The 15,066-nt window shown below is 43.1% G+C and overlaps 2 protein-coding genes across 3 annotated transcripts in view; both read left to right on the top strand.

Moving 5' to 3' along the window:
• Positions 1-144: 144 nt before the first annotated feature.
• sil1 (SIL1 nucleotide exchange factor) lies at positions 145-7,727 on the top strand. The gene is made up of 12 exons (XM_026181074.1): positions 145-265; positions 731-834; positions 2,515-2,662; positions 3,563-3,668; positions 3,811-3,916; positions 4,033-4,119; positions 4,228-4,323; positions 4,409-4,530; positions 5,049-5,145; positions 5,405-5,569; positions 5,738-5,902; positions 5,987-7,727. Exons 1-12 carry the CDS (start codon positions 160-162, stop codon positions 6,182-6,184), a joined length of 1,500 nt encoding a protein of 499 aa, XP_026036859.1. The 5' UTR covers positions 145-159; the 3' UTR covers positions 6,185-7,727.
• Positions 7,728-8,294: 567 nt separating this feature from the next.
• The window catches only part of uvssa (UV-stimulated scaffold protein A), a 37,220-nt gene continuing 30,448 nt past the window's right edge, over positions 8,295-15,066 (top strand). For both annotated transcript variants that reach the window (XM_026180928.1, XM_026180923.1), the window contains exons 1-7: positions 8,295-8,480; positions 8,936-9,055; positions 11,699-11,852; positions 12,397-12,573; positions 13,098-13,218; positions 13,398-13,907; positions 14,810-14,919. In XM_026180928.1, coding sequence (XP_026036713.1) covers positions 8,946-9,055; positions 11,699-11,852; positions 12,397-12,573; positions 13,098-13,218; positions 13,398-13,907; positions 14,810-14,919 — 1,182 coding nt within the window. In that variant the 5' untranslated portion in view covers positions 8,295-8,480; positions 8,936-8,945. The remainder of the gene's footprint in view (positions 8,481-8,935; positions 9,056-11,698; positions 11,853-12,396; positions 12,574-13,097; positions 13,219-13,397; positions 13,908-14,809; positions 14,920-15,066) is intronic.

Raw genomic sequence — 15,066 nt, 5'->3', positions numbered from 1 at the left:
ATAACCTGTATAATAAATATGTGTAAAATATGCCACCTCCTACACCAGCTGCTGTATCCCGTTTATTTGAATATATAACACGCTACACCAGCAGGGGGCAGCAGCGGGAGGTTTGTGTACTGTACCGCAGCTCAAAGAAGAGAAGCTGTACGTGGACCAATGAGAATCGACGGAAAAGTAGAAGCTTTCGGATGTCTGCGGGAACTGTCAGAACAGGTGAAGGCATCGCTTCAGCTTCACTGCTGCTCTACTGTCGCTCGGACTGGTGAGTGTTTGCTAGCCTGAACGCTGTCGCCGTCACGGAGCGGTTCTTGGTCGCAGCTTTCTGGTTCCTCGGGATTTGGGAACTCTTAGCTGTCAGCTGTTACGGCGTTACTTACGTGCTCATTGTGTCGCCTAGATATGCAAACATGTGTAGAGCTGTCATTGTGTCACTTTTTTGGTAGCCAATCTGTAAAGACGCTCACAGCCCGGTGAGTCACGCCAGACTCTATTCAACATCTTGACTTTTTAAATCGACATATTTCTCAAAGCAGATTATCACCAGAGACGGAACAAAAAGTAGTTTAGTCCCATTTTTTGGTTAAAACACGAGATTAGAGAGTGGAGTTTTGCCCCGGGCTGGAGAACAGTAATAAGGACCAGTGGTGTAGTGGTTAACCCCCCTCGTAAAGCTCATGCAGCACCTGAAGGTAGCTATGATTCTGACATGCCGTGCTGTGTATTCCAGTCACCATGAAGCTGATACCCTTTCATGTCGGGGGAACCACCTTCATCCTGGCCGTCCTCTTGGTGCTGCATTACTGTCACATAGCCAGCATTCTTGGCCACAAGGTAGGTTAAACCTTTTGCTCTGATAAAGTGTTTAAAGCTCTCAGATGTTCTCGAGCATGTCATTTAGTTTCGCTGCACCTGTGATAAGATGGATTTGGCAGCAGTGATGGGTGGAAAGAGCTGCTGATCAAAGCCTGGCTGTGGGCAAACTGAAGACTCGTGAGAACATCCACGTGTGTTTCAGCTGCAGCTGGGACTTGGCTGGAATTAGCGGTGTGATAAAAGCTGTTACCTTTTAACCCAGGTAACTCTCACTGGTAACCAGTGTTGGTCAAGTTACTTGAAAAAAGTAATCAGTAACTAATTACTGATTACTTCCCCCCAAAATAATCCGTTGCTTTACTGATTACTTATTTTCAAAAGTAATTAATTACTTAGTTACTTTTTAAAACACTATTTACAACCTGAGTAGGTGATAAAGTGATAGATCTTTCAGCCCAATTCTACTTTTTCTGCATAATCCATCATACAAAATGTAATCAAATGGAAAAGTCTCTTTTTAAAACTTGTTTTATCAGTTTTAATCTTTTAACTTTATGCATCAAGCAAAAATTTAATTATATGCAACATTCTCTGACTGGAAGAAATTAGTTTAACATTTAAACCTATTTTCTGCACATTCCAGCACATAATTTTTTTTTTTGTGTTTACACTCAGTCTTTCAAATAGATGCAAGTAAAACAACAGAAAATAAAGTCAAAGACTCAGCGGTCCTGTTGCTCTATTTTCACCTGTAAAGCAGGAGTGGGGCAGGCGGAGGTTTACCCTGGTGCAGGTGTGCCGCGGTCAGTGGAAGGATACGGCAGTTTCTCTGTGAACGTCACATTCCCGTCATAGCGCACTCAGTGCTTCCTTGGAAGTTTAGGGGTTTTTTTCGCTGTAAAAAGAAGTTTTCTTCCCACGCACAGCGGACACTAATGTTTTTGTCACTTTTTATGGAATTAAACTCAAAGTAAGGTCAGTACTTCCACGCTTTAAACGCTGCACGCTCATACTCTCTCCCACGATCGATATATGATCCACTGTTTCACTAACGTTGCACTGGCTTACGTCACTGTCATGAGACATTCTCGCAAAAAATCACGGTTTTAGTAACGCAGCGTTCCTATGGGAAAGTAATCTAATTACCGTTTTTGCAATAGTAATCCCTTACTTTTACTCCTTACTTTAAAAAAGTAATCGGATTACAGTAACGCTACTGCCCATCTCTGCTGGTAACAAATGAAGACATCAGTGTTTTTATGGCAGTACACCATAAATGACAGTATCTTGTAACGGGACTCATGCAAAGAATAAAAATGAAGGGCTGCAAATCAGCAGAACTGGTCTCCTTGTTTTACATGCTAAAAGCGATGATGCCTTTGTTCTGTGCACTGTCGCTTCTCAGGAGGAATGTGACTCATAGTCTAAAGGGGCTGTGCATGCTTAGTAACACTAAAGAAAAGAAAGGCGCTGTATAAATGCTGGTATATTTCCATGAAGTTAATTAGCCTCTTTAGAGAGAACTTGGAGTGTTAGAGCTGGAGTGCTCGTATGCTGATGTAAGAGCTATGAAGTAAAAATAAAAAACAGCAAGCACCATCAAAAATGGCATCTGAGTTTGAATGAAACCCAAAGAAAGGTGTTTGTCATTAAACCAGGGAGGTGTCTAAATTTCTTCCCATGTTTCTCTTTGTGCAGTCTGGAGGCGATTTAATCGTGGTGGAAAACCCAGAACATGAGGCTGTAAACGGTGAAGAGGAAGACGTGGCAGTAGATGATGTGGAAGATGATGAAGGAGATTTAGACGTTGTCCAGCCCAGTGAGCAGTGGCAGACACTTAAACCAGGTCATGCCCTCAGTGTTTTCCTTCACAGGGCTTTTTCTCTGGTTCTGAATAATGACAATCAGTCCTAAGATAAACACAACTTTGTGTATGATCTAATGCTTCAGATGAGGATAGACCTTATATAGATGAAGCCTCCATATGGGATTTATTTGATCCTCCTTTCATGTAACCTCACAAAGGTTGTTACATTTTCTCTATGCAAAATCATCATTTTAGTATCTGTGAAGTTTAATCGTGCCAACACAGTTATTGTGATAGCCAATATTTGTTAAATAACCATTATTGACGCAACAATCAACACTTACCCATGTTGCAGTTCCTTTGGTGGCTCCAGAAGGGAGTGAGTCCCAGTAGCTGTAGCAATCTCCATGGATGTCCTGTTAATAAGGCCAACGAAACGATGTTTAGTCTCTTACAAGCTGGTAACAAAGTGTTGTCTGGTTCACCCTTAAACCTAGCTGGTGTTTTTTCTGCTTGAATGATTCGGTGTTAAGTGGCTTAACAAACCAAAAGGTACAAAGTCTAGAGTGGAAAGAAGTGAAAAGCAGCCAGTGCACAAAGAGGCTCTGAAAGACTTTCAGAAAGCAGAAAATCTAAATGTAGCAACAGGAAGGGTGGTTCAAAACATTTTCAGAGTACTTCATTACAAAAATTCACATTAGAGTGTGGCAGCGTGTAATTGTTGTTATTGACAGACATGATTTGCTGCACATACTAAAGGCCTTTATGCGGGACCTTATATCACATATACACAGCCATTAGCTGACTCAAACATCGGTTTGTATTTGCATCCATCCATTTTCTGCTGCTTCTGGGTCGCATCAATCTGCGAGCTCACGAGTTTCATAATATTCAGCAGTCGTATAATTATTTTGAGCAACTCTGTCTGTGCACACACAGGTCAGGCAGTGCCACAAGGTTCTCACGTGAGGCTGAATCTGCAGACAGGTGAGAGGGAGGTCAGACTGGGAGAAGAGCAGCTGAAATACTGGACAGAGGAGCACAGGTGGGGGTCCAGGCTAAAACTTCAGTCTGCAGACAGTAGTTTATTTCGCTCCCTTTAATACTTCTTCCAGCAAAGTGCACCCAGTAGGGGGCAGTAGTAGGAAAAGATAAAATGGCTTTGCAGTAAAAGTGTACATTTGCAGGGAGGAAGAAGCGCTCCGGTCTTCCTTTAATCCCGATGAGCTGAAACGAGCCATGAAGAAGATAAAAGAGGACTGGAAGCTTGGAAGCAAGGACACAGAGCAGAAGGTAGCAGCTCAAATGCCACTGTTGAACTTCTGATTACATGCTGGCAGCAGAAGCTTTAAGTGTGCCCACATATGAGCCTTTACTGTGTGTCTCCACTGCTCGCTGGGCGCTTCTAGGACTCTGTGGCTTCTAAGTTTCGCACAATGGAGGAGTTGAAGAAAGACATGGCTCAGCTGGACCTGCTGCTGGAGACGGATGTTCAGGTACATCAGTGTTCCTGGATCTCACGTATGATTGTGACGTGACCTTGAGTGAGCTGTTACTGTGAAACGTTTTGAGCTTCAGTCAAATGAAGTTTCTTGCATGTGTAGATAATGAGGCGTCTGCTGGAGCAGTTCAACAGCAGCAACTCAACTAGCGAACAAAGACTGAGCATCCTGACGGAGCTCGAATATCTGGTGCATCAGGTAACACACACACACAGGATGATGTTTCACACTGTGGTGAATTGTCCCGTCTCTAACCCTGCATGCATGCTTGTATGTGTGCTAGGTGGATAATGCTCAGACTCTGTGCTCCATGGGGGGCCTCCAGTTCCTTTTAGAAGGTCTGAACAGCTCTGACTTCAGATTACAGGAAAGCTCTGCTTTCGTCCTGGGCTCTGCATTAGCCAGGTATGATATTTAGACTTGATTAAGCTTGATTAGTCTGATGTTCCAGATATGCAGATATGTCACTTCTTGCTGTACAGTGGTGTCTGTGATCACATCGAGCTTCTGTAGCTGTTTAAAATCAAAACAGGTGGTTTTTAAATACATTTTTGACTTTTCTCTGCAAATTGTGCACAACATTGTTTTGTTCTTGTTTACTATGTGACTGAGTTGTAATGCAATAACCCTGATTGCGATGGCACTCCAACAGTGCTGCAGCTTATCAGATGAGATCGTATAATGTCACAGAACACTGGCTGCACAACATGTGGTACATCATGGTTTTGGGTTCTTTTTGGGAAAAAAACCAAATTTGAATTTTGAAAGCCAAGCAGCAACTTCCAGGCGTCGAAAAGTTCCAAATAATAGTCAAATAAATAGTTGAATATGAGTCTTGAAAGTCTCAAATCTCTTCTGAGCAAAACACTTGAGTTGAAAGCAAACACGACTGTCAGCGTTGTCACACTGTGTGTGTCCTGCAGTAATCCAGCAGTTCAAGTTGAAGCCGTGGAGAATGGCGCTCTCCAGACACTGTTAACCACGCTGGCCACTGCTCAGCAACTCAGAGTCCAAAAAAAGGTAAGCACACCCACACAGCTTTCAGTTTATGTTCAGAAAGTTGGAGGCAACACGTTGCACAGAGAGCTTGACAAAAGAAGGCAACTCGACTTGTTTAGGTTTGTGAAGATGCTTCACCTCTCATCCAGGAAACTCTCAAGACTACCATGACTTGTAAGAATGAGAACAGACACACACACACACACACACAGCTGAAGAGTGTGTGTGTGTGTGTGTGTGTGTGTGTGTGTGTATATGTGTGTGTGTTCGTTCTGTCTAGGTTCTGTTTGCAGTGGCTTCCCTCTTGCGTCACTTCCCCTATGCACAGCGTCACTTCCTGACACGTGGGGGTCTGCAGGTCCTGTCAGAGCTGTTCAGGACTGACAACAGTGGAATTCTGCGTACACGCATCGTCACCATGTTATACGATATGATTACTGAGAAGGTACAGTAGACGCACGCTCCTGCTCCTCGATTCCAAGCCCAGTGCAGTGCTCCTCTTCAAATACAAGGTCTAAATGATCTGAATGATTAAAGTTGGTATCAGTAGGTTGGGACTTTCCAGTGCCCAGCTCGTGGGATCGTTCTCATGATCTCTTCTCTCCTCTTCCAGGAGCTGATCTTCCAGGGAGGTCTGGACCCAGTACTGGACGCGTCTCATGATGAGCGGCGGCGTCAGTACTCTAAGGTGTCTTTGCAGGAGGAGCTGTTGGAGAAGGGCTGGTGCATTCTGGTCCCACAGCTCCTGGAGTCTTCAGAGAATGACTACAGAGAGAAGGTGGGTGGTTTCATCTATTTTGCATTAATAGTATAACAACTGTTAAAAAGAACTTTCCCTGAGAGTCGGTGCTGTTTTTTGCAGGCTCTCCGGGCTTTGTTGGCAATGGCTCCAGTGTGTTTGGATCAGTACCGCTCAGACGGCTCTCTGCAGGCTTCTCTTCACTCTCTGAAGCAAGAGTACCAGGACATGATCCAGTCAGAAATAATTCTAGCAGAAGAGAACACCTACTTTGAGGAGATTGTAGAACTCATCGATGCACTGCAAGTGAAAATGAAATGATCAGAGGACAGCACTTTGACGTTTCATATGAACATGGCGTACATCGAGGAGCTGGCACTTTTACTCTGTTGGGGTCAGTCGATCGCAGAGCAGTGGACAAGGAACACAATTTTGAGGACATAACGAGTGAGCTGGAAGACAGATCTGCGATTAGTCAGCATGAACACAACCAACAAATACTTCACGTGTTGCCTAAAAATGTTCTCCACACTTCTGAAGCTGTTCGTATGGCCTCTCTGAGAGGTCACATCGAGGGTGATTTTACCATCAATAACGTTGCTTTTCTTCCAATCACTGTGGTGTGTGGGTAGGGTGGTGTAGTCCAGGTATGTGCTCCAGATGCTATAGAGGATGTGCACATACTGACTGCACACACACCGCTAATCCCAAAGAGCAGTGATCCCTGTTGCTGTATGGAGTCTCTTCTGGTTGCCGTCACAAGTGAATGTGTCACAGAAGGAATTGGTTCACAGTGATGGTGGCATGGTGATGGCCATGTAGTCCCGCTGCACGTTTGATAGGAAGCAAGAGCTGGGTCATGTGCTTTGCAGCAACGTCACTTTGCCAGGATGTAACTGGCTTCACTTCCTCTAACATTAGACATCAGGTTGGGTAAGTGCGCGTGTTATGGGTGTTAAGTCAGTTTCATGCAGAAGGCAGCGTCGGCAACGTCTGACTGATCACAAACGTGGATGTTTACTGGCAGCAGAGCGACGGATTTTATGAAGACCGTCAAGCAACGCAGCAACCATGGCTGAAGTATCTGAATGTGGAATAGAGTGCTGTACATACAGTATTAAACAACACTGTATGATTGCATGTTCAAGGTTAACCCTTAAGTTGCTGTGCTTATCCCCAGATCCCCCTCTGTATGCCTCATGAAAACCAGACTTTGTGACCACATGGGGATGTAAAAACTGTTTGACACTTAATTTTAAAGTCATGCCGCTCTGTGTGGTGGACAGTGTGAATGATACTGTAACATGAACGAGTGTTGTTGGTGGCATACAGACAGAAGGACATCGTCTGCTGTGCCAGGTGTAGCAGTCCACTTCCAGCTCCTCTAGGTCCCGACCTGAACCCACTGCACCACCCCTTCCCTGCAGCAGAGCCACAGACCACACCCCCACCACAATTACTGTTTATGTAACTTAGGCAACCTGACTTCACACCCAATGGAAACACGTTTTTCATCTGTTTTAAAATAAGAAAACAGGATTGTATTTGAAATGTTATTTTCTAAGACTAATATGTTCTACTCTATAGGTTACAGGAAATTTAAGCGTCTGGTAATACAAGTTATTGCAACTAACAAGAATGTGCTGCAAGTTGCAGTAGAATTTGGATAGATTTAGCTCTTTTGGGGTGTGGTGGGTTTTGTAGTAATATTTTCACTCTGGACTGATAACTTCAACATATTCATGTGCTTATTTATTTGAAAAAGATGGTGTTCTGTTGATGTATGTTCGAGAAAATAACGTATAGCTCCACAATAAAAAATGAGTGTTTCCAGACAAAAATGTTCACTAAACTTTCTTTTAGATTATTCTCTCTGCTGTATTTCAGTAAGTGTGCAGACACTGTAGATGTATTTGCAACCGTGCATGGGTACAAGATAGATTTTCAAGATTAATCTGGTAAAGAATGCAAATAGATCTCTTCCCTGTGTAATTCTGTGAATGGCACTTTGATCACTCAGTGTTGTCGCATAGATCAGATTGTGCTGCCACCATGAGGTGGAAAGAGAAATGACATTTTAGTAATTCTGTTTGTGGTCGCTGACCGTAAATAATACATCTTAATGTAGAAGCGGAGGCCCATATAAAATCTGACTTAGGTCCATGATTTGGACACGCCCCCATACATACTACATATGTGTATGTAGGGAAAACATTTATTTTGAAGGGGTCACTTTTAAAAAGTTTTTTTTTTTAAACACTGGAAATCCTCGCCTCTCTCAAACCCAGACTGCAGCCGATGTTTAAGAACTGTGTTTAGGAAAAGCAGCTGTTTGTTGTTGCCCACTCACCCCTGAGCGACAGCCATGAGCTACAGTCAGTAAAATGATAATAAAGCACAATCGACAGGCACAGTTTGAAGCTCTTATTCTGAAAAGTCAAACCGGTAGTACGTTCGCTTTCAGGAAGTGCATGACATAACTAAACGCTGCCGTATGTAAACAGAGAAATACAGCCGCGTTTCAGTTGTTGATCTTTGTCATGAATGAAGCGGCTCACCGAGGGGACTCGTTAACCGGCAGAAGCCTCCCTGAGGTTCAGTGTGTTTGAACAAGCTGGTAAGAAGCTAACCGGCAGATGCTGTTGTTCGTGTTTTGTTAGGATTGTGCCAGCTAGGTGGATGCTAGCCTTAAATGACTCCACCTGAAATCTGGAGACTTCTTTGTTTCTTTGATTTGAATTGTGTATATTTTTCTGTATCTGGTTAAATTCTATAAAATAAAAAACGCTGCACAAATATCTGATTAATACTGACTGCCAGTAGCAAACAGCTTGTGTCAGCGACTGTTATAAAGGTCACAGTTACTAACGTGGGTCATACTGGGCTGTGAAAAATAACAGATGATTTGCTTAAAAATGGCAGTGGTGTACCTAAAATGCTAATAACAAGTTTTTCAACTTCAGCATTGCCAGCTGTCCAGTTTTAATATGAAAGATTTTAATTCAGAGTAAAGGTTTACCTTTGTGTAACTCGAGTCACTCTGTATAGTTAAAGGTCTGTTTTTGTGTGCAGATGAACAGTGATGGAGCTGTCTCAGAGGGAGCGTCTATCGGTGTTGGTGGAGGAACTGACCACATCAGGACAGCCACAGCTCAACCAAGACAAAATGAAGGAGGTCAAAAAGCTCTGCAAGTATGGCATCAGCATTTCCACAGGGATTATTTAGTTGCAGGTGTAAAGTGGAATTATGAAACAAATGAAAGACTCCAAAATGTGCAATCCTTTGGAAAGGGGTCAGGATTGCAAGTATCTGACATCACAGTAAGGAAACCCTGAATCTATCAAGATCTGTTATCAAGCGCGCAGATTGTCTAGAGAATGTCAAAAGGGGCACATAGAATAACAACAACCCACATTCATCAGCAAGCTAATTTAATATCACTTCATACTATATCACTGTCATCAAGTGGGGACAATGCAATGCAAACATAGCCCATGTGTTACCTGATGGGTGCAGCGTTGCTGTTGAGGGGTTACTGTTGCTGCTGATAGTGCTGGAGAGCAGGGCTGTGATGATCTGAGACGTGAGAGATTAAAAAGTCCACAGGAGATGGTAGCTGATAGAACAAGTCTAATGAGATTACAATAAAATAAGAATTCAGCCAAAAAATCTATACACATAAAATACACACACACATGCACATACAGTGACATTTTACACTGTACATACTATGGCCACTTTCCAGAATCCTTCTCTTATTAATTATTCCAGGTGCTATAATAATAAAGTAATAAATATTAAATAATGTATTTATGATGATTCAATTTGCTTGACTATCCGCTCTGTGCAGAAAGCTTTTAAATGTTTAAACTGTAGAGATAAAATCATTTTGCTGCTGTAAATTCAGCATTTTGTCTTATTTTCAATGTAAATCTAATATAATCTGTTTCTTAATGTATTTTCTTAGAAAGACAGTGTGTTTTAATCCATAATTATGTGGATATGCATATCAGTTTTTAGTGAAATATAAACCCCCAAGAAAGGCAGGGAACTTGCTTTAAAACTAAATATGTTCCCTAAAGCGTGGACAGACCTACAGACCCATGACACTCTTACTCAGTTAGCTAGCAGCTAATGACCAGCACAGTTGTGCAGTTAATAAAAGGACAGGTAATATTTGTCGTGCTGTTGCACACACAGCACGCTCATTTGTCTCATCAGTTACCACAAGACAATTTACCAACGTGTAATAATAACTTAATACTCCTGTGTGTTATAATTCAATAGAAGGACTAGATGTTACAGTGCCTGATAATCCACTGCTTCAAATGGAGAAAGTCTTGGTGGCTGTTATGAGGACAGCGGAACGCATCGTTGTGTGCCTCAACTTCACGGCGTGTTTCGTCTTTTATCACAAGTTAATCTGCCATTTTTTACCTTCCTTGGTTTGGTTTAGGAATTGGAGATCTGATCTAGACTATAATATTTAAATCTTGGGACACATCGTCAGTAGTGGACCTTGGATTCATCGGGTTTTTCGGCCATTATCACCAGACACCCTCATCCAAGGAGGCTCTGCTAGGGTTGAACTAGTGTGTCACTAGTTTATGTTAACATTGTTATTTCTCTTCTACTTTCTTCTGTTTAGTTTTCTACCATTTATCCACCGCAGCACGGTGGCACAGCGGGTAGCACTGTTGCCTCAGGTCCCGAGTTCAGTGCCGCCATCAGGCTGGGGTCTGATGTTTGCATGTTCGTGTGGGTTCTCCCCGGGTGCTCCGGCTTCCTCCCACAGTTATGCAGTTAATGGGGATAGGTTAATTGGAAACACTAACTTGCCCATAGTGTGAATGCGCGAGTGAGTTTAAAACGAATGGTTGTCTTTGTATGTGCGTTAGCCCGGCTGCGACAGACCGGTGACCTGTGCACCCCGCCTCTTGCCCTAAGACAGCTGGGATAGGCTCCCACGACCCTGAAAAGGATAAGCGGAAGCGAATGGATGGATGGATGGATGGATGGACATCAATTCACTGTAACTGAGAAGTAAAATTTTAAAAATTTTAAAGCTTTAAAATTTTGGAGCCTCACTTTTTCAAAGGTTGATAGAGACAAGTAAGACAAAAGAGACGAGAGGAGAGCCAGGAGGGGGGGCACCTGATCTGGCTTCCCACACCTCCCTGCCGGATTGGGCTGTACGCTCTACCTACAGTGTATGCTGTACACCCTGCTTACTGGTTTCTGTTGCATCAGTCTTCGTCTCGCAACCAGCGCGCTCTGCCATCAAGGGCGAGCATTGGTCAATGGTAGTCACGTGACCGATGCAAGCCAGATCATTTTATTTAGCGAAATTGTGATTAATAAATGTTATTGTTGAGAGGCACAGGGAACGCCACGTGCGCACACACCGTTAAAAAAAATGTCTAAAGAAAAGGCCACCTGGGGCACCATCAGGAAAGGGGGAGGAGCTCAAGCCCCAACCCCTGCACGTGCCTGCCACAGAGGATCAGGATGAGAATCACAGTTTCCCACGAACAGATAAAAAGTTACTGGACAGTCAAATAAAGGTTACACAAAGAACGAAAGAAAACAGCTGATCATTCAATACAATAAGACCTTATCATCCAAAGCAATTTATGTAAGTGTGTATGAACTTGTATTTGTCTATACAAGAAAGGTTTTATGAAAACTGACAGTATTTATGGTAAATTATGGTTACGTGTTAAATACAGTCGTGTAATTCTTTGTCAGCATTATGAGTACAACAAATGTCAAATTCTTTCGTGATTCATAACATAAAATTTAGTTACTCTCCACCTGTTCTCCACTCCTCACAGAGTGTCTAATGACTGCATAGACCATGTGTACCACTCAGTGATGTCCCAGCTCAACCAAGAACATGCTGAGATCCGGCTGTCTGCCTTCCAGATCGCCGGTGAGCTCTTCTCCAGGTCACACCACTTCAGGATGCTGCTAGTGGACAACTTCCAGGTAAATCAGCTGCTAGTAACTAGTAATCATCTGAGATCATCCAGTGCACACCAAACATTACAGGACCTGCTTTCTACTGGCAGAATAAGGCCAATGATGGCTTTTTATAGCAGTCACCACACTGCTACAAAAGCCATCATATCAGTTTTGACAATATCCTCAACTCTACTCGCAGAAATGCTACCCTGTGACAGAGCCTCCAGGATATTTTTTGTGTTTAAACATCCTGGTTGTCTAGCGCCATTAGCATGCTAGCACTGCTAACTGTTGAGTCGAATGTTTGTTGTGAGCGGGTCCCAGTCTTACAGTTATTTAACACTAAAAACAAAATAAAAAAGTAACGGCGCGAAGGCAAACTGAAAGTCTTTTTAGCTTTTCGGCTGATATCGGTTCACGTTTGCGCACTAAGTGATCTGTGTAGGATAAATCCACGTACAGTGAATCCCATTCAAAGAGGAACGATACAAACACTCAGCTTTAATATTAGGATGTCTTTCTTTCTGTGTCCCCCTCATCTATTCCTCCGCCTCTCTTCTTCCCACAGGAGTTCTTGGAGCTGACGGTAGAGACTGATTCAGAGCAGCCCCTCCCTCCTCCTAAAGAAGTAGCCAGGAAGCTGAGAGCTCTGGCAGTCCAGACTGTGCAGTCATGGCAAACGTCTTATGGCTCTGCTTATAAGAAGCTGGCACTGGGCTACAACTTCCTCAAACAAGTTAAAAAGGTGAGCGATGCAGAGATACAGAGTGACTTTTATTAACTGGAAACAACCCATGTGGTATGAGGCTAATGCAGAGGCCTCGGTTTGAATCCGCCGCAAGACCCTGTACATGAGGAAAACACACTCATGAAACACACTGAAATAACATCTGAATTACCTGTGAGAAGATCCACAGGCAGTATGATACAAACAACGAGGTAAAGGAGTGTTATTAGGAAGCGTTCTGTGTTCTGCTTATCGGATTTAGATTTCAGAACTCTCAGTATCAGCCTTAAAAATCCTCTAGCAGTTGGACCTTATGAAAAATAGAAGTGCACTACAGATTCTGGAAACTGCATGATGCTGGTGATCTGTAAAGACATGTTAAAGAGCCATATGTTTACCAGCTGCAACAGTGACATTGTTTGGACCTTGTGAGTGAGGAACCACCATAAAGGCAGTTGTTCATCTTTGTGTGCATGGGTAGATTTACTATTTGAGAAGATACTCTCTAGTTTTTGTGATCAACAATGTGTACATGCTTTCAGGTGGACTTCCAGGACATTGAGGCGAGAACAGTAGCAGAGAGGACGAGGGAGGAGGAAAGACGGAGGAGAATGGAGAGGATCTACAAGGAGAAAGTAGAAGCAGCAGCTAAAGAAATGGAGGGTAAAACGACATCGTGTTATCCCTGCTTCTAGTTTTAATACCAAGGTTTTTATTTCCATTATCAGAAACTGTTAAACACCCAAAGTCTCAGTGGTTTTGTTTGTAACTGGATCTTTACACATAGTGTTATTAATGTTTGGGCATTAAGACTTTTATATTGTTTCTTATTCATTTGTTAGAGTTACAGCAAGAAATAGAAGCAACGCTGACAGAGATGGAATCGTGCATGAGGCTGCTTTTCCCAGATTTCAGCCCCATAGACATCCAAACAGCCAACAGCAGCCCCTCCAACTCCCAGCCAGCCACTAAGTGTCCTTCAGATGATGAGCAGCCCTGCTGCAGCAAAGACCTGAGGGCTGATGACAGAGTGGGAAAGGTGCAAGAAAGAGATGAGAATACAGGAAACATGGGAATGACAGAGGAAAACAGAAAGAACTGGAAGGAGAAAAGAGAGAGGGAAAAAACAAAGAAAAGGTCTGAAGGTACAGAAGGCAAGGATGGGGAGAAGCAGGAAATGGACAAAAGTAAGGAAGCTGAAAGGAGGGAAGTCATGGAGGTGGAGCAAGAAGAAGAGAGCGAGCAGGAGGAAAGTAATACAGACAATGAAGAAGAGGCTGGTGATGAAGACTTTATCAGGAACTCAGGCCTCATATCTCACTCCTACAGTCTGGATCTGAACCTCAGTCCTGGTGCGTAGAAAACACACATGTGGAAGCTTGATGTTGAAACTCCAGTGAAGAAAACAATAAATCACAGCAAAACCTTCGAACACACCACAAACGTTACTCCTGAAACAGCCTCTGGACATTATTAAGCTAATACATTTATACAGCGTACCTTATGAACTGGCAATTTAGAGTGTAGCATTCACACACTATCCAGTCTAACCACTTATTTGTAGGGCTGTGTGTCAGACTGCACTCAAAGTGATGAAAAGGGTTAGTTGCTACATCCAGAAATGTGTTCGACGTTTTATCGGGCAAAGAGCAGCAGTCACAGTCTATGCCACATCATGTCTGTGTGTCAGCAGGATGTGCATGTGTGGGTAGCATGTCTGGCTTTGGATGATGAACATTTGACTTTTTATCTTCACTCAGAGCTGAACGCAGTGCTGAAAGTGCTCACGCTTTTATCTCAACAGGGCAAAAGTAAATGCAGGTAATAAAAATTCATTGAAGACTGAGGCCTTTGGTCTGTTCAGTGAAATGAAGACGAGGGTTTGGGAGCAGCAGAGATTTCCTGTCTGTGTAAAGCGCTCGATGTGTTACGTGTGATTACAGTTCAGTCGTTAACATTCAGACATAACACAGTGCCTGTTTCACTTTCCACACTTGTTTTATTAAAGCCTGTAAACATGTGACTGCACCACAGATAAGTTTGACTCTAATAGAACTCATGAAGGATGTTGCACTTGTGGCATTTCATATACAAATGTCTAAATAATATCACGGGGCTCTTCTGAGTAGAGCAGCGGTGTCCAGGTAAATGGATCATGCTGTTTAATGAGAATCCTTCTCAAAACAGGCCTCTGATAGTCCTTCCTGTTAATGTGTTCGCACAGTCAGACGAGTGAGTGCAGTTTTTCTTCCAGGTCTTCATGTGAAGGAGACGGAGGATAACGAGCCGGTGGTTTCCACTGTGATAGACCTCCATAAACTCATAACAACCAAACATCTGCCAGCTGTGCAGGGCTGGGTTCAGGTAAGAACACACACACACACACACACACACACACACACACACACACACACACACACACACACACACACACACACCCCTTGTGTGTTTGTTATGGTGTTACATTCTTTTAAGACTCTCGAGTGCCTCTCTGCTAGCGCTGCATTAAAC

The sequence above is a fragment of the Astatotilapia calliptera genome, chromosome 2 (genome assembly GCF_900246225.1).
Source record: "Astatotilapia calliptera chromosome 2, fAstCal1.2, whole genome shotgun sequence".
Taxonomy (NCBI): Eukaryota; Metazoa; Chordata; class Actinopteri; order Cichliformes; family Cichlidae; genus Astatotilapia; species Astatotilapia calliptera.
This window is presented reverse-complemented; position numbering and strand designations above follow the sequence as displayed.